Genomic DNA, 18403 nt, shown 5'->3' with positions numbered 1-18403 from the left:
TATCATTCACATTTTAAATCTGTCATCTTGAGTTATGCATTTCCTAACGCTGATATAAATTGCCAATTTTTTACTTGGCCAGATGCATACAATATGAGAAAGTTTCTTGGTTTGTTCAGTGTTTTTTATGTCCAGTCTCTTTTCCTTTTTGCCCCTTTCTAGGTCAAATTCTGCATTTCATTATTACACAAGGCTCCCAGCGGAAAGGCCTTGCATCCTCAGCATTTTCCTTCTGGGCTCTTTATTTTGAATTCCAACAATTCCATTCCATAACCCTTCTCATACCTATGATGCTTGTAACTCGTTGCACCACTGCTACATAAACTGACACTTTTCTGCTCTGACTTAATCATTTTCAACACCACACCTGCAGCCAAAGGGCAGGTTTTAGTTGGACTTTTATTTGTAGGACATTTTACTGTACTTGTGTTTTTCCTTCTGTCATTGACAGAGGCCATTTACAAGGGTTTTGTGGTTTTGGTTTTTGGGGTTTTTTTTAGTGGCAATTTTCCTTGCTATTCCTTCTAGAACTTTATGCTTGGAGTGTTTTTCTGGAAGTAGATTTAACAACATGTCTTTCTGTAGTAATATGCAAATGATATCAAAGCAGAGAGTTGGAAAATAAAGGAGAAGGAATTTAACTACAAAGGGATTACAGAAGAGCAGAAGAGGTGGAGACTGTAGGAAATAAGAGCATACTTAGTACCCCTGACAGGCTGAGAAAAGAAATAAAAACAAATACAGGAAAGAAAATGTAGTGTTTTAGTGTTTTCTATGTGTTTAAATGAATACCCTCTCCTGCTGATCACAGAGGGTTTTGGTTGCCTCAGGAAAGAGAGGCACTGAGGTCTACAGTGATGGGAAAGCTGAGGGCAGATGTGTCAATACGCCTTGATTTGTAGGGGGGCTAATGTATTCCCTTACTCTGAGCTCCACTTAGGGCATAGTGGAAGGTGGCGTTCACACAGTGGGATAGCTGATATCCTGTCTTGGGACGCATCAAGAAGGAATGGGCTATTCCACAACCGCTCGCAGCATCTTGGATATGACTTTACTAGCTTTCTCATTTACTTACACATGGTATGTAGGCTATGTAGCAGAATCATTGCACATGATGGGCACTGAATGGTCCTGTCATTATCTGCCAAGGCTCTGTGATGAAAAGGAGGTGAGAAACCTGTACAAGTCTCAGTACAAGCCTGTTGCCAGTGTGAAGATGCTCTTAAAGGATCCCATGAAGGAGCACTTCAGTTTTAAGAAAACAGATCCTGAACTGGCCTCTTTGCTTCTTTCAGAAATGTTGCTGGAGTGGTGGGAAGGGCAGGGCTACTCATAGTCATGCAGAGACCCTTCTTTCTTGTCTTTTAACCCACCCTCTCCTCAGACATCAGTGCATCCAGTGCAGTATGCCAAATTTTTGTATCCCTAAGCAAATGGGCAAAGGGGTTGGTCTGGCTTGTCATGCATGCATTGGTTGGCAGGCCTGCAGCTCAGTGTGAACTAAGGGAGTGGACTCATAAATGTGCCATCCTTCTTGCTGCTGAGGAGTGAGTGGGATCTTGGGATACCTTATACCAAATTACGTTGCTGGTGCATATTCATAGCCTGGGTTAGCCAGCACCCAGCTCAGGACTGAGACAGCTCTGTATAGCTCAGCAGAAGCAGGTTGTTGTGTTGCTTCTCTACAGGGTATTGAGGGAAGGGGAGAAGGAAGCTGGGCTCCAGTGGAAGCAGAGTGGAAAGGGAAAGAGCAAGATCTGTGTATGGCACGAGATACAGCGTGATCTAATGAGCACAGCTTCTCTCAGGCTTTAGCCTTCCTATGTACAGCAGCTATAGCAGTCTTAAAAATGCAGCCAGTGGTTGGTTTCCCTTTGGGACAGGGGATGACTTGAGGGAGAAAATGGTGCCAGTCATGAGTGAGTGCATGCATCTGGGTGTTGAGGCATGCTGTCATTAGCTGACGCTGGACTAAGCTGCAGCACAACTGACTGCTAGGAAGTTCTAGATTGCTTGGGAGCTAGGGTCTTTGCTCAGGGTGTGCTGTTGGAACAGGGATGTAGACTTGGTATGGTAGAAGATGAAGGGGCAGGCCAGCAAGGTGAAGTGGAGGCTATACTGCTCTACCTGGGGGACTGCCTTTTTTTATTGCTGTGGGCTGTTGTGTCAGTGGGCATGTGGTCCTCCCAGCAAAGCGTATGACATTCAACTGTGGTGTGTTAGTGTGTTGGTGTTGTGGTTATTTGTTCACCCTAGGAAAGGGATCCCTGCTTGCAGTGTGTGCATTTGATTTTTAAAGGAAAGCAATATGTGAGGGTATGAAGATGTACAGAAAGTAGTGCAAAAAGGGGTGCAGGCCATACTATATGGCTTTTTGGGTATAGATTTTGGTGGTCTCAGGCAACACTAGCTAAGGATGTTCTGACTGCAGGTCTTACAGCCCTGCCTGATGGTGTGCTGGAGAGCTGGCGCAATGGGGAGGGAGATTTTCCATTGGCTATTGCTGTGACACCCCTGAATGTACTGTGTGGCATAAAATGTAGGAATGGACAGGAAGTTTCTGTTTAAGCACCTGTGGGGGTACTAGAAAAATTTGGATGCAAGCAAAACAGCCTAAGAAATCTGAAACAGTGCCTTTACTTTTAGAAAAATCTAAGGGAAGACATAATCATCCTGCATGTTTCTATTTATGAACTCAAGGTGACTTTGACACATTTGCTCTGAATCTTAGATTCCTCAAAAGGAGGAGTCTAAGATATGTTTCAATGTATGCAATCTGTGCATACATACTGTACGCTTGTAAGATTCCAAAGTTGATAAATGACAAATGATGGCTACAGAGCTACAGAAGTCTAAAGTGATTTTGGATATGATGGAGACATCAGTGACACTTCATGTAATTTAGTCTTTGACTGATGGAAACTGTCAGCTACTGAGAAGCCATTGGGAAAGATGTCACCAAACAAATTGTATTTTCACAACATTGTTAGTTTGTGAAATAGCCTTACGGAATAGATTTTTTCCTGAAAGCTCTTAAATGGAAATCATTAAAAAAACCCATCATCATTAACAATTAGATAAAACATGGAAATGTAAGTAAGTTAAAATAACTTTTTAAGAGGATATTTCAGACTTGGAAAAAACAGAGTATATCTATTTATTTTTTTTTTTTTTAAGACACAAATACAGAGCAGCACAATGTATGCTCTGAAGGAAAACCACAAGAGGCTTCTGTGTATTGAAACAAATATGTCAAGAGCCATTCCTCATTTAACCTTAGGTTTTTTGACATCTCCTTATTCATTGTTTGACAGCTTCATTGGGTGCATTCTACCAGATAGTATATGATTTCTGTTGTGTCAAGTTTTACTACTTCTAAACAGACTTAAAATTTTTAACAATGATGTTGGAAGAAGAAAACACAGCTATGATTTATGCTCTTTAGAAGGATTTTTTTTTTCTGTCATGCCGTATCTTAGGATCTAGCGAAAAATAGGCACGTTTGTATTGACAGGAAGTTCAGGCATGTGCAGGGATGTTCCTCATATGTGTGAAACCTTTGAATGTGAATACATGGGTTTTTAAGTGTAAGCATTGTATTCATTTTGAACTTTGCCTTTTGGTTTTCAATATTTTGATAGATTGGATTTTTTGGCTGTTGAATGGTCTTTGAAAATCTATGTGCCTTCCATTATTTTTAATTTTACCTGCTTTATTTTAGGAAAGCATTTATGAACTTGATCTTTCACAGAAGGTGTAAAATATTTGTATCTGGATTCAGGATTTAGTGAAAAACTAACAAAAGGTACATGAACTTTCAGAAAGATCTAACAGAAGCCATGATTTTCCCTTCAGACTTCTTACTGCAGGATTCTGGTAGCTTTGTCAGGGTTTCTTATGTTTGATGGACATCTTCAAAAGACAGCATGGTTAGCCACACAGTTAATGTTCCTAATTAAAAAAAGGTATGTTTGTATGATGTCTCTGAATTATCGGGATATTAATGCAACTGAATGTGGCACAGAAGGGAGTTGCACGATTTTTCTATTGCAGTTCTCAATTGAATCAGAGATCTAAATGCAAAATCTAGCATGGCAGAGTGTCATGTAGATTGGTGGGTCCCCTTTGAGCACTAGTGCCTATAATCATGGGGGGTTAATCATGGAGTTAGAAGGAACATTAAGCAGTATTCTCACTTGTGTATTAAAACTTTGTGAGTGTGTGGGAAAAATTTTGTTGATGTATAAAAAAATCTAAATTGACATCTTTGCAGTGGTAATGTTAAAGAGCAAGGAAAGTGAGAGAGTAGCCTACTTACCCTAGGCATTTTGTATAATCAGTGCAGAGACATTGGATGGTTCAGTCCACCTAAGTGTTCTTTGTAGGGTACTCTCCCTATTGCTTATCCCAGAACTGAAGGAGGAATCCAGAAGTTTAGTGAGATGACTGGGTGTTTTGAGTGCTTACCTTGATAGAAAAGCTACATGTAAATAAATAGGTGGGGTGCAAAAGTGTTCCACAGCGGTGATGTGGGATGGCAGCTCTGAGTTTCCTCACCTCTCCCTTTTCTTCATACCAGTCTGCTAAACCTTACTGTCACTTAAGCTGTTGCTGTAAAGAGAGACTATGTTGGTTATTGATGGGAAAAAACAAATCAAAAGCTGGTAATCAGCTGGGAATTGAGACGAGGTGGGAGTCTGAAATGCATTTGTAAATGGGGGCGTGGGGGTGAGTGGATTTGACATACAAAAGTGTATTCTCCTCCACTGTGTTTTGGTTGTCAAAGCTGTGACCACCATGCATTTGCTGAAATGTGCTTAATAACCACTGCTGTTTGAAACTGTACCAAAGAACTGCAGGACTGAACTCACCACTAGAAGGATAAATTTGCCTGTACTATTTAACTGAAGCAGGCTGTCACAGTAGTCATTTCATGACATTTTTGGAGCTCATCCAGCAGTTCTTTTAAGTAGTATCTACTTAAATATAATCTTTATTTTGGAAGTTTGCCTGGTATTAATGTGCAGAATATCCACTAATAGTTTTGTTTTAGCAGTACAGTTTCATCCTTTAGATTGGTGATTCGCATTTAAAAATGTATTATATTAAGTCCTTATGAAAGCTAAATCCCAGTGGTCCACAGTGGAGCAGATATCCATCTGCAGCCCACGAAGGAACCCATGCCAGAGCAGGTGGATGCCCGAAGGAGGCTGCAACCCTGTGGGAAGCCCACGCTGGAGCAGGCTCCTGGCAGGACCTGTGGCCCTGTGGAGAGCGAGGAGCCCATGCTGGAGCAGTTTTGCTGGCAGGACTTGTAGCCCCATGGGGGACTCACGCTGGAGCAGTTCGTGAAGAACCGCAGCCCTTGGGAAGGACCGAGATTGGAGAAGTTCATGGAGGACTGTGTCCTGTGGGAGGGATCGCACGGTGGAGCAGGGGAAGAGTGTGAGGAGTCCTCCCCCTGAGGAGAAAGGAGAGGCAGAAACAATGTGTGATGAACTGACTGCAACCCCCATGCTCCATCCCCCTGTGCTTCTTTGGGGGAGGAGGTAGAGAGTTTGGGAGTGAAGTTGAGCCTGAAGAAGGGGAGGGGAGAGGGGAAAGTGTTTTAAGATTTAGTTTTTATTTCTCATTACCCTACTCTGATTTGATTGGTAATAAATTAAATTAATTTCTCTGAGTTGAGTCTGGTTTGCCTGTGATGGTAGTTGTTGAATGATGTCTCCCTGTCCTTATCTCGACCCACGAGCTTTTTGTTGTATTTTTCTCTCCCCTGTCCAGCTGAGGAGGGGGAGTGATACAGTGGCTTTGGTGGGCACCTGGCATCCAGCCAGGGTCAACCCACCACACTAGCATACTTTTGTTATATTCAGGTTTAATGGGTAAATAAGATTTTTCACAAATCATTTACTGAGGTGTAGAAATATGTAGTATAGCCTCCTCATTCAGGGGCAGCATTACTAGGTCTCTGAAAGTGCATGTTGCTTTAAAAATTGTTGTCCCCAGCTTTATATATTATTTTTTATCTCTCAAGAGATAAATAATATGACGTGCCAGGGATATTCAGAAAGCGTATTTGTAAGGGCCACTAACAGCATTGCTGGATAAATTGGAAGAAGCTTCTGAAATGTAATTTATGTCATGTTTTGTGACAGTTTGTAAGGAAGTCCAGTTAACGACTACATGATTCTGTTGAAATTGAGGTCTTTGTTGACTCAGCTATAACCAGGAGATAGATATCTTTCCAAACCATAGGCCTTCCTGCTAGATGGGTGAGGGAATATTAAAGAAAAAATGCCGTGGATTGGCTATTCTGGATGCTGTTTCTCTTTGTGGTCACAACTCATGTACTGTAGTACGTGCTTTGTAAAATGCTGTGCAATGGATTTTCCTTGTCTTACAGTCCAATATGTATGTTCACTTTTCACTAGGCTTTATGAATAACCCATAAATACAGACTTGTATGTACTGTATGGCAATGCAAGCGAATAAAATACAACCTACGAATGTTGCGCAGTGCAGAGCTCAGATCTTCGCAGAACATGGGAATGAATGGCTGTGCTTAGTCAGAGGTGCATCCAGACCAGCACCTGGTCTCTGTCAGGAGCAAACAGCATATGTCTCAGGGAAGAGGGTGAGACCCCAGCAAGCAGTTAGTGGGACTTTTCCTGAATATTGTTGCAGTATCAGGCTCAGGAAGTTCCTGAATTTCACAGTGCAAAATGGGAGTGTCTAGGTATTTCATAACCATCAGTGGATCCTTTTTCTGAGGATCTGCCCAATCCCATTTTGAAGCTATGTCATTTTTTTAAAATCAACAGGATCCTGTGTAAGGACTGTCTACTGAACTGCTATTACTCACAACACCTGAAAGTGTATTTTTACTACAGAACGGCTTGTGTTGTATGCCATGTTGATGGTGTTGATCATCTTTTGGGCTCTGAGAAAACGTGTTTGGTTTGCCAATAAAAGGACCGACTGGAAAAGGAGCAGGCAGTGTGCTATAGAGAGAAAGAAGATGAAATGCAGGGATGTATATGGGTGTAGATCCCTGAATTGCTACTCCATTTCCTTTTCCTGCACTAGCTGACACTTCTGCCCTCTCCTGGCTCATTTTCTCTCACTTCATGCCTTTCTTTCCTTTGGATGTTAAACTTTCTCTGATTTTCCTTCCAACTTTCTTCGCTTTTCAGACCTTTACTTCCAAACAGTGATTACCATTTTGTTTTTCCATTAAAGTTATTTTGTGAAGGAAAAACTGTGCTGGCTTTATAGTCTGTCTGAGGAGGAGAATCCCTCCTTCTGCTGTCTCAGGAAGACTTCTGATGGCCAGACTGAGGATCACAGTTTAGTGGATGTCCCAAGCAATGCATGGGGAAGGTGTTCTGGTGACTGGACCAGGAGACTGGCTGTGAGGGGAAGGACACTAGAGGTGGGAATCTGGGCCTTGGGAGGATACCAAAAAGGCTGAGGAGCTAAGGGATAGCTTAGAGAAAAAGGGATTTGAAAAAAAGAGCTGAGATATTGCTGGAACTTGGGCTTAGGCTGCACTGATTTGACTACCTTTATTCTTACCTCTAAGCTGCTTGTGATGCTCTTCTGAGTGGACCTGCTGGGTTGGCTGGTGCTTCCTCGAGGAAGCTGTGGCCCACTGGTGCTATGCCCCACTGATGAGGCAGACATGCCCACGATGTGATAAATGAGATCTGAGGCGTTATACAAACTTCTTGCTTCACTCAGGCCACTGCTCTTGGAGCAGTGCTTCCTTTGCAGAAATCACAAGTATCGCAGCTCTTTGAGCAGCGCTGGAAAACTAGCTTTGATGACAGATTCTTCGTTTATAAGTTGTCACCATCAGCTACAGAAATTAGCAGACTTTTGGCAGAATGTCACTATGAATTTAAGGATTGATTTTTGACTGCATTAGTCAATGACAGCTGATGGGTGACTGCCTCTTGCAGATCTTAATATTCATGCCACTGCAGAAATGAACGGCAATATTAAAAAAAGTTGAAAGAACTTGGTAATCAGTTTGTTAATTGAAGCTGACTCTCACTTTATGAGAATACAAATTAGAATATGCTACTCTGCTGCATAGCAAACAGTCTGTATTGCTGGGTCCAGTGATGAGGCACGATAGTATACGGCTGGATTATTTTACTGAAGAGGTTCTATAGCCTCCAATCTCATCTTGATGTTTAATGAGGTGATCTTTGAGCTATTGCTTTAATCTAATTGTGTATCTGAGTGATATACAAATTGTTTTTCTAAAGCTATACGGAGTGAGGGATGTGTTTCAAAGTAATTATATTATAAAGAGGTATAGCTTTTATTTGTGCATTTGACAGGGGAACAGGCCTAATCACTACAGTAAAAACAACTGGTTGGTTTTTTTGGAAACAAGATTTAAATGAGTTTTGGTATTTATTCACCTTGTGTCAATATATTTTTAGGAGAAGGGTGACTAAAAAAAACCATCACAGTTCATTTGTGAAAAAAGTGAAATGTGAATGTCTTTGACACACAACATTCACATTTTTCACTGGAGGAGAGGGGAGCATGGTTATTTTAGACTAATGCAGTCCTCTTGATAGTAGTTAGTTAGCACAAGTAAATTTTTATCAAACTTTTACTGCTTTGCAAACCAAGAAGTGGAGTGAAGTGCCCAGGCAAAGTGGAATGAGTCTCCCACAGCAAATTACATGAGCAGCGTCTGTGAGAGTAGACACTGGCGTACATGTAAAGAAATCCCAGACCTGCTTGTGGATGCACGTACCCAGAACAAGTCCTGAAGCTGGCATCTTTTAACCATGACAAACTCTGATCTTTGTATACTCATATTGACATAAGTTCACTTCATCATTCACTGAAAGTGCAGTTAAACCAACACTTACAGAATCGGCAAAGATAATTATTTGAAAGCATCTTTGCTGCTGGAAAGCTGCAGTTAGTGTGGCAACTCTTTTTTTTTATACAGCTGCTTATTTTAATCAAACAAAAGAAAACACAGTTTATAATTCAGTGGTAAATTTTACTTCTAACACAGTGTATTTTAACTGATCTAGAAATATTGACATCCTGATTATTTCATTTTAAATATATGACTTCAGTGTCTGGAGGGAATAGTTTCTAAATCAATGTGCTTGGACCTAGCATTAGCAGTTACATGCCTTGCATACTTAGCTGTTCACACTTTTTCTCTTTAGCAGTAGGTATTTTTTGTTGGCTCAGCTGAAGGAGGAAATCTTGTATTGCTTTTTTTTCTTTTTTTCTCATCAAATACTGTTGATGGAGAAACTAAGTACTACATTTGTAAATGCAAATACATATTTCTTCTAGGCAAAATAGATCAAAAAAAAGTGTATGCGGGAGAGAATAAGTGCACAAGACCCTTTACATATAGAAATAAAATAATATATTGAAATATATTACATTTTATAATTCTGCTTCTTTTTTTCTTTTTCCATCCTCAGATTGTTTTACAGACTTGTAAAATGCAATTTGTCAGAAGTCTGATTAAAGGCCTGTGCTAGAAAAACTGTACAAATAATATAGGTCAATGTGCTGCTTCCCAAATGTACAGCAATAGTTAAAAAGATGGTTGGTGTCACTATTACAGATATGTTTTAAAGAGTTTTGACTTGACCATTATATTTCATTGTTGAGAGAGATTTGCATATGAAGGTTATACAGAAATCAAGGAAACTAGCCTAAACTTTCCATGTTTAGGGTTCTCTTGGCTTTTGTGTCTTACGCTCCAGGCTAACTGTCATTTCTTGGCACAATAATTGCGCTTTTAGTAAGGAGAAGAGCCTATTTCAGGAAAGACTCCTTTTCCTGCTTCAAGGCTTCTGACTCTCAGTTGCAGTGTTTCAGAGCTGCGTGGGTACGCAGTTCAGGTGCTGCCTCCACAGGCTCGCTCTTGCAGCTGGTATCTCAGGCAGAGATGGAACTTGTGTGGTGGTCCTTACTCAAGGATGCGCAGGAGGGAGCAGTCTAACCCCTGCAAATTCTGTGGAGAAGGATTTGGTTTTGAAGGCTTTTCTAAGGTGTCTGTTCATCTGTTCATGCTGTGGGTACATGTTGAAGGTGTGTGTTTTGTTTGTTGGGGGTTTTTTGGGGTGTTTTTTAGGTCAAGGCTGTGTGGGTTTATTGGTTCTTGGGGGGGTTGATGGTTTTTTCTTTGTGTGTTTTTGTTTTGGGTTTTTTTTTTGTTTGTTTTCGATTTTTTTTTACTCGAGCAGTGTATTAGGTGCAGTCTTCAGACTCCTTTTTCCTTCTCCTTCTGTGCATACTGTAGTGTAATTAAGTGGATAGTGAGTTCCTGTTCCTCCCAGTTGCTCAGCTGACTTAAAGCTTGTCCTTTTCTCACGCAAGAACTTGCGATGAGGTTTCTATCTGCTACCTTGATTTACTCTTCTCCTGTCTGATTAGGGTCTCTGAAGACTCTCCTCTGAGTAGTTGCAAGTAAGCTTCTACTTGCAATTCCTCACAATGTATTTAATAAATTTAAATTAATACATCTAAAATAATTAGTAAACATAAATTAGTAAAATAGCACAATACATTTAAACAGGTAGAGGTCGAGGTAGAGAGAAACTTAAAATGTTACAGTTTTTCTCTGAGATATATTATGAGAAGTGTACTCACACCCTTCTTTGTCTCTCCTTCAACGTCTAACCTTGCCTTTGGATATTCTGATTGAGAGAAAGGAGTGTTTCCTGCCTCCATTTTTACCATGTGAGATGCATGCAGTGAGAGAAGGAGTTCAGCTAGGTAGGAAAAAAATTCTTTGGCCCCAAAATTCTCCCACAGCATGACAGCACATGTAAACAACTATGTCAGAGACCACCTATGGCATGTAAGTAGCCTGTCTTTCCAGAGGATGCTGTTTGGATTTAGAGGCTGAGGAAAGGTATTGTTTTGAAGGAATCTTTGCTTCTGTTACTGAGTTCTGCACACAGGGGATCGGTGGGGAGAAATCTTCTTGATACCTGCAGGATACAAGACATCAGACCTGTCAACATTTACATCTTAGTCCATATTAATACCAGGATTAGTCCCATGAAAGTCAGTATCCTTTTTGTAATGGGAACCACGGCATCCATAAATATGTACAGATTTAGTATCTGGATGAAGTGTACTGGTCCTTTTCTTTCTTTCTGGAGAAACAGGATTAGCTTTTTGTTGTGTTCTGAGTAGAGCTGTTTTTTGAAACTTGGCTGTGATATAGGAGCCTGGTTGCATAAAGACCGTGAAGCTTCATTTACAGCCAGGGAGACAAGAGAAGGGTGAGCTTCCAGTACAAATATTTCATTTTATTCTTGTTTAATTTCTGTCCATTATATTCACACATTTTTGGGTATTTCTGAGACTTTATGAATTAAAAGAAATAAAGTTTGTATTTCTTTAATGTGAAAATACCATATTCCTAGGTGTTGGAATACCTGCTGCTGTACTGTTTGCAAGAAAAACAGCTTTTGAGAGTCTGTGATGTGGTGTCTGTCCTTCATTTTGCTTCCTAAATACACATATATAACCTTACAGAAACCTGAATTAGAACTAGCTGCTGGTAATGTACTTGTATGATCTGTAAGTTAGTAATATCCATTAGCTATGATATAACCCACATAAACTGGATGAATTTGGATAAGAATAGTGCATAATGCTCAAAATGTCACCCTTGCAGAAAATGAACTACCAAAACATTGGAACAGGCGCTTTATGCCCCTATATACGTGAGTGCACAGAATTTCTATGAGCAGATACTGCCTGCTGTAAGCCACAAGCAATTTATAGGGACAGATTCATATTGGAACATGACCTCATATGACATACTACTTAGAAAGGTAGGAATATGAATTTAACTACCTAGAAGCTTCCCCCCCCTCTTTTTTTCTGAAACATAAGTGAATTTAGCAGAGAAGCTAAAATTGACTATTAAATTTAGATGTATTATGTCTTTGATCTATTTATTTTAGTTTAAATAAATGAGGATTAGATGTGTCCAGATCTTAGCTAGAAGGCTTCTAAGGGCAGCAAAATAAAGTGGTAAGAGAAGAGCAGTCATCTTATGATGGCTAGTGCTACAGTAATGTTGGGGAGCAATGTTTACTACCTATTCTGCTTTCTGAATGTAGTGTTTAAAACACACTGATCTTGCTGTGGAGTATCTTTTAATTAACAGCCCTTTTTTTCATGTGTTTAGGATGTTTATTTTACACAAATAGAAAGTTTCCACCTTATTAAACAGCACACTGCAGTTCAGTGAGATCAAATGTATTAGAAGTCAATATTGCTGATTATTTTTTCCTGAATCGTTCCATTAATTAGCAGAATGACATTTCTGCCAGTATGGAGTTGTCTCAAATCTCCAGTCTTCCCGCCGTGAAAGGCAGTGCTGTCTCATAACTGTGTGCTATCAGCAAGCAAGCTTGTGGGACTCAGTAAAGCTGCTAGTGGCAACAGTTTTTTGGGTTGCAGCATTAGGTTGTTACTACTTAGGATGTTTGTTATGATAAAGCTAAAGGAATTGGGTTGGATCTAAAATGATATTGACACTGTGAATATTCTGTTACTTATAAAATAAGTGTCTAGTTATTGGATGTTTCAAAAAATCAGGGAGTTGAACCTTCAACTTTATTCCAGTACTGAATGAAAAACATCACATCCTTGATTGGTGTCTAGATTTTAGTAGAAAGGGGTCTTCAGCATTAGAATCTCCAATAAGCAACCTTGTCATCAGTTTTGGCAAATGGATAGGGATTAAGCCAATGTCAGAACCAGTGACCCTCCCTCCTGTAAAGCAAAAGTGTGTTGTCAGAGCATTGGGGTGAACCTTGTCCTACTGCTTTGTGTGCTCTGCTATACATACTCTACAGATAGGCAGAAAATACATGCTCGAGGACTGTTGTTTTGTCAAAACAGTCAGTAACATGAAGGTGCAATTACTTTCCTACCTTATACTCGTAAGGAATCAAAGCACTCTTTCCTTTGTGAGGAGGGCAGAGCGAGGGGCAGTGGATCCAACTGAATGTGGAACATAGATTTAGATACATTTGCTGTGTCTAAAAAAATAAAATAAAAATGTTGCAGAATGTTATTTTCCCCACACACATTGCAAAATAAAACTTTAAAGTAGAAGAGAGAGGCAATGAATAACAGTTTTTTAATCTTGCTGGGTGATAAAAGAAATCCATATTCCTAAAGTGTGTAACTGATGATAAATTTATGAAGTAATTAGAGGAGTAGCTGATAGCATACTTTTGAGCAGTCAAATACTACACAGACAGAAAGCAATGTTATTTTGTTTTGTTTTAAACATCAAGAATTGTTTAACTTTTTCTGCGGTTTGCTCTTGTGCTTGAGTAAATGTCTTTGAATTCTCCAGGTATTTGTCCCACATGAGTGCAAGAAGAGTAGCCAGCTAAAAGAAGTGACTGCTGTGGAGGACAGCATGACCACCATGAAAGGAAGCTGCCTCATCACACTGCTGTTGGCAGGACTTGGAGTATTAGGAATACTGGAGCCGACAACAACAGAAGATACCCACTGCCACAGAGCTGAGCACCCAGTTATCACATACAAAGGTAAGGGTAAGCACAAAAAAGCTTTTCCAGAAGTAAGCTAAGCATTGTGTAATCTCTTAATGGAAACCTCTGTTTTTAATGTATAATGGTATGAAGAAAAAAAAGTGTATTCCATGCTGTTATATAGTAACCTGGACTTTATTCCATACAAGTTAAATACAACTAGACTTGCAAAGTTTGTTCACAATTTGATGCTGAATGTGTCATTTAAAGGTGGGTGACTCATTTTCCTCTGTGATTAAAACCAGCCTGTACAGTTGCATGGAGTTGTTCCTTTCTAGGGGAAGCACTCTGCATATGTACACTTAATTTCATGAAGTTGCTCTTGGCCCATTCCTCCAGCCCATCTAGGTCCCTCTGGATGGCAGCCCTGCCCTCAAGCTTCTCAACTGTTTATCTGAATTTGGTGTTATCTGCAAACTTTACAGACTGCACTCTGTTGCCTGCCCTTGGTCATTGATTAAGGTGTTAAAGAGGACAGGTCACAGGATCAATCCTTGTCCAATAAAGTTCCCACTGACTGGAAAAAGGGAAACGTAACCCCCATTTTTAAAAAGGGAGAAAAGGAAGACCCAGGGAGCTACCGGCCAGACAGTCTCACCTCTGTGCCTGGCAAGATCATGGAGCAGATCCTCCTGGAAACTATGCTAGGGCACATGGAAAACAAGGAGGTGATTGGTGACAGACAACATGGCTTCACCAAGGGCAAATCATGCCTGACAAATCTGGTGGCCTTCTACGATGGGGTTACAGCATTGGTGGATATGGGAAGAGCAACTGACATCATCTACCTGGACTTGTGCAAAGCATTTGACACTGTCCCGCACGACATCTTTGTCTCTAAATTGGAGAGACCACTGGAAGGACCACTTGGTGGATAAGGAATTGTCTGGATGGTCACACTCAAAGAGTTGCGGTCAATGGCTTGATGTCCAAGTGGAGGCTAGTGACGAGTGGCGTTCCTCAGGGATCGGTATTGGGACCGGTGCTGTTTAACATCTTTATCGGCAACATGGACAGTGGTATTGAGTGCACCCTCAGCAAGTTTGCTGATGACACTAGGCTGTGTGGTGCGGTTGACATGCTGGAGGGAAGGGAAGCTATCCAGTGGGACCTTGAGAGGCTTGAGAGGTGGGCCCATGCGAACCTCACGAGGTTCAACAAGGCCAAGTGCAAGGTCCTGCACGTGGGTCGGGGTAGTCCCAAGCACAAATACAAGCTGGGCAGAGAATGGATTGAGAGCAGCCCTGAGGAGAAGGACTTGGGGCCGTTGGTTGATGAGAAGCTCAACATGAGCCAACAATGTGCGCTTGCAGCCCAGAAAGCCAACCGTGTCCTGGGCTGCATCAAAAGAAGCATGGTCAAGGGAGGTGATTCTGCTCCTCTGCTCCACTCTCATGAGACCCCACCTGGAGTATTGTGTTCAGCTCTGGGGCCCCCAACATAAGAAGGACATGGACCTGTTGGAGTGAGTCCAGAGGAGGGCCACGAAGGTGATCAGAGGGCTGGAGCACCTCTCCGATGAAGACAGGCTGAGAGAGTTGGCGTTGTTCAGCTTGGAGAAGAGAAGGCTCTGGGGACACCTTCTAGCAGCCTTCCAGTACCTGAAGGGGGCCTCCAAGAAAGCTGGAGAGGGACTTTTTACAAGGGCATGTAGTGACAGGACAAGGGGTAATGGCTTTGAACTGAAAGAGGGTAGATTGAGATTAGATATAAGGAAGAAATTCTTCACTATGAGGGTGGTGAGGCACTGGAACAGGTTGCCCAGAGAAGTTGTGGTGGCCCCAACCCTGGAAGTGTTCAAGGCCAGGTTAGATGAGACTTTGAGCAACCTGGTCTAGTGGAAGGTATCCCTGCCCATGGCAGGGGAGTTGGAACTAGATAATCTTTAAGGTCCCTTCCAACCCAAACCATTCTATGATTCTATGATATTCCACTTGTTACTGGCCTCATGGTGGAGTAAGGTCCATTAAACATTTACTCTCTGGGCTTGATCATCCAACCAGCTTTTTACCCATCTGGTTGCCCACCTGAAGAGACAGACTGTAACATCCTAACTTGCAGCGAGACAGTGTTGAAAGCCTTGAGATAAATGACATCCCCTGCTCTCCCCTCATCATTAAAACTAGTAATTTTATTATAGAAGGCAATTGGGTTGGTCAGGAATGATTTACCCTTGGCAAATCCATGCTAACTGTTCTCAGTCACCTTCTTCTCCTCTGTATGTCCAGAAAAGTGCATTCCAAGAGGACTAACTCCATAACTTTCCCGGGAACTTAAGTGAGATTGACTGGCCTGTAGTTCCCACATTTGTCTTCCTGCAGTTATTGAGGACCTTCCTTCATCTCCGTGCTTCTCAGAGATGAAGGGTGGCTGGTTATCTTGGTGTCTGTGGATGCAGCTTGTCTGATCCCATGGATTTATATAGGTCATCCCTGACTCAGGCCACATCTACCGCTGGTAGTTCTTGAACGCCTTTGCTAAACACCAGATTCCTTTAAGTCCTTGATGGTAAAGACTGAAGCAAAGGAGATATTGAGTCCCTCAGTGTCATCTGTGTCTGCTGGCACTAAATAACCTGCCCAATTCAGCAACAGCCTTATATTTTCCCTGTTCGACCTTTCATTACTATTGTAGCAGCAGAAGCTGCTCTTGTTGCCCTTGACATTCCGTGCAGGTCTTAACTCCCATTGAACTTTGTTTAATCTGACACAATCCTTACATGCCCATGTGGTGTTTCTAAATTCCTCCTTGGTCACCTTGTGTCTGCTTACACCTCATACATACAGTCTTTTTGCATTGGAGCTTCACCGTGAGTTCCTTGCTTTGCCAAGCCAGTCTCTTCATTATCAGGATGGACCACTGAGGAACAGTTGTAACAAAGCAAAGAAAACTTAGAGGATGTTGTCTGTAAAAACCTGAGGCATTTAATAACTTATCTAATTTTTTTTATTTATTTGAATTGAGATTTTTCCGTTAGTGTCACAACTTAGAACGAGTTCCAAATAGCTCGGAGCTCTGAGGTTGTAGGGATTAAGACGTATTATATTACATATTGCATTCCTCCTGTTTTGCTAAGAAAGCACATGTGTAATTTTTTTTTTTGTTCCAATGAATTAGGATTTATTGAATTTTAATTGAAAAAAGATTTGTTTCCATTCTTTTCATAAAGTTAGAGAAAATAATGTGTTTTCTACAGAAAGTATCTTTGTTCTGGCATTTTAATGCTTTAATAAGAGTAAAGGTGCCAGCTGTTCCTTTCTCCAGTACATTGGAGAATGAACTAAAGTGGTTACATTCTGTACCTGGGAGCTGCAAACCATCAGTCTGTTGTGAAGGAGGGGCCTTTATCTTCCATACATTAATGGAGTAAATAGTACGATTTATTCTGATGAAATATCTGGATTTTTTAGCATTCATATTTTGTGTATAAATTAGTTAAAAAATGTTATTTTTATCATAACACACATACACAATGTCGTAAATTAAAGTAGCACAGTTAAAATTTTGGCAATTAACTGCTTAATTTCATAAACTAAGGGATCACTGCATGCACTTTTTTTTTTTGGTATATGCAACTGTAAAAGCAAATAATTGAGACTTATTACCAGAGTCACATGCTAAAAGTTGATTAAAAATGTGTTGATTTATGACAACATTTAGGAGAGTAGCTTGAATTTAGCCTGATCCTGCCTTTTAGACCATTATTTTTCTCCGTCATATTTAATTTCTAGTGATGTCCTTCCAGTTCTAAGTTGCTATGCTAAGGTTTTTTGTGGACAAAGACCTCCTCTGTCGTCTTGTTTCAGTTGCATCTTTTGATGTAGCCAGAGATAGTGTCACGGTTAGAGTTTACTGAACAAAACCGATTTCTTTTTGCTGTAAATATATCTGGCAAATACAATTATATAGAAGCACTTATTGTCAGATTGTTAATATGAGATTTAGTAAGATTCTCAATGCCGGACTCCCTCTTGACCTTTGTGGTAAAAATATCATTAATCAGTACATATCCATGACATACCTTAGCTTTTATGAACTAACATATCTTGAAAAAGTTTTCTTTCACTTAAAAATATTCTGACAAGCTGTAGTTCATACTCGCCACAATAATCTGTCAGGAATCACCAGTAAATCTTAGAAGGTGCATGTAGAAACATAATTGCAATGCAGTATACAGTATGTGATAGCTAGGTGACACAATTGGTGTGGGCACACAGCGGCTGACTTGTAGTTGCAGGACTGCTTTTTAAGGGAAAACAGAAGATACAAGACTGAAGGAAAAGATGACTGAGAGGTTTGTCTTTGAGTCTTTATGTTAGGAATGGACTACTTGGGGTATCAAAGTATGAAAAAAGAGATGTGTGTGAGAAGAGCTACTCTGTGAATGAATCCTGCAGTAGGAGTTGGCAGGATTCAACCAGCCCTCTTCCCTATTTCTGTATTCTTCCTGCAGCATTTACTGACTTCATGAATGCCTATAGGAAAATGCCCTCTGTATCTATTGACATTATTAGTTCTGCTAGACCAACAGAGAGTCTTGAAATCAATTTTTGACAGCTACAAAACCTTTAATTTGAATGCTGCATTAATACCCTATTCTGTAAAGTCATCTTATAATAATATTAGATCTACCAGAGCTAAATGCTGTGTGGGATGCTGAACATCAACCAAGGCTGAGTGGTATTGAGTGGTAGGTACTTTAAAGCTTGTAAACTCAGTTCTAACTTTACAGAGATCTCAACTGTTTTGTTTTATTTATAACTGACTAAAGCCTTTTTTTGTAGTTTATGGTATGCCAAAATAGCAATGTA

At 40.6% G+C, this 18403-nt stretch overlaps 1 protein-coding gene across 1 annotated transcript in view; it reads left to right on the top strand.

The window, feature by feature from the left end:
* Nucleotides 1–18403, top strand: part of SEMA5A (semaphorin 5A) — a 345320-nt gene that overhangs the window by 94516 nt on the left and 232401 nt on the right. The window contains exon 3 of the mRNA XM_059836141.1: nt 13391–13589. Coding sequence (XP_059692124.1) covers nt 13457–13589 — 133 coding nt within the window. The 5' untranslated portion in view covers nt 13391–13456. The remainder of the gene's footprint in view (nt 1–13390; nt 13590–18403) is intronic.

Source organism: Gavia stellata, chromosome 3 (assembly GCF_030936135.1).
Source record: "Gavia stellata isolate bGavSte3 chromosome 3, bGavSte3.hap2, whole genome shotgun sequence".
Taxonomy (NCBI): Eukaryota; Metazoa; Chordata; class Aves; order Gaviiformes; family Gaviidae; genus Gavia; species Gavia stellata.
Note: the sequence above shows the minus strand (reverse complement) of the source record. Positions and strands in the feature narration are given on the sequence as shown.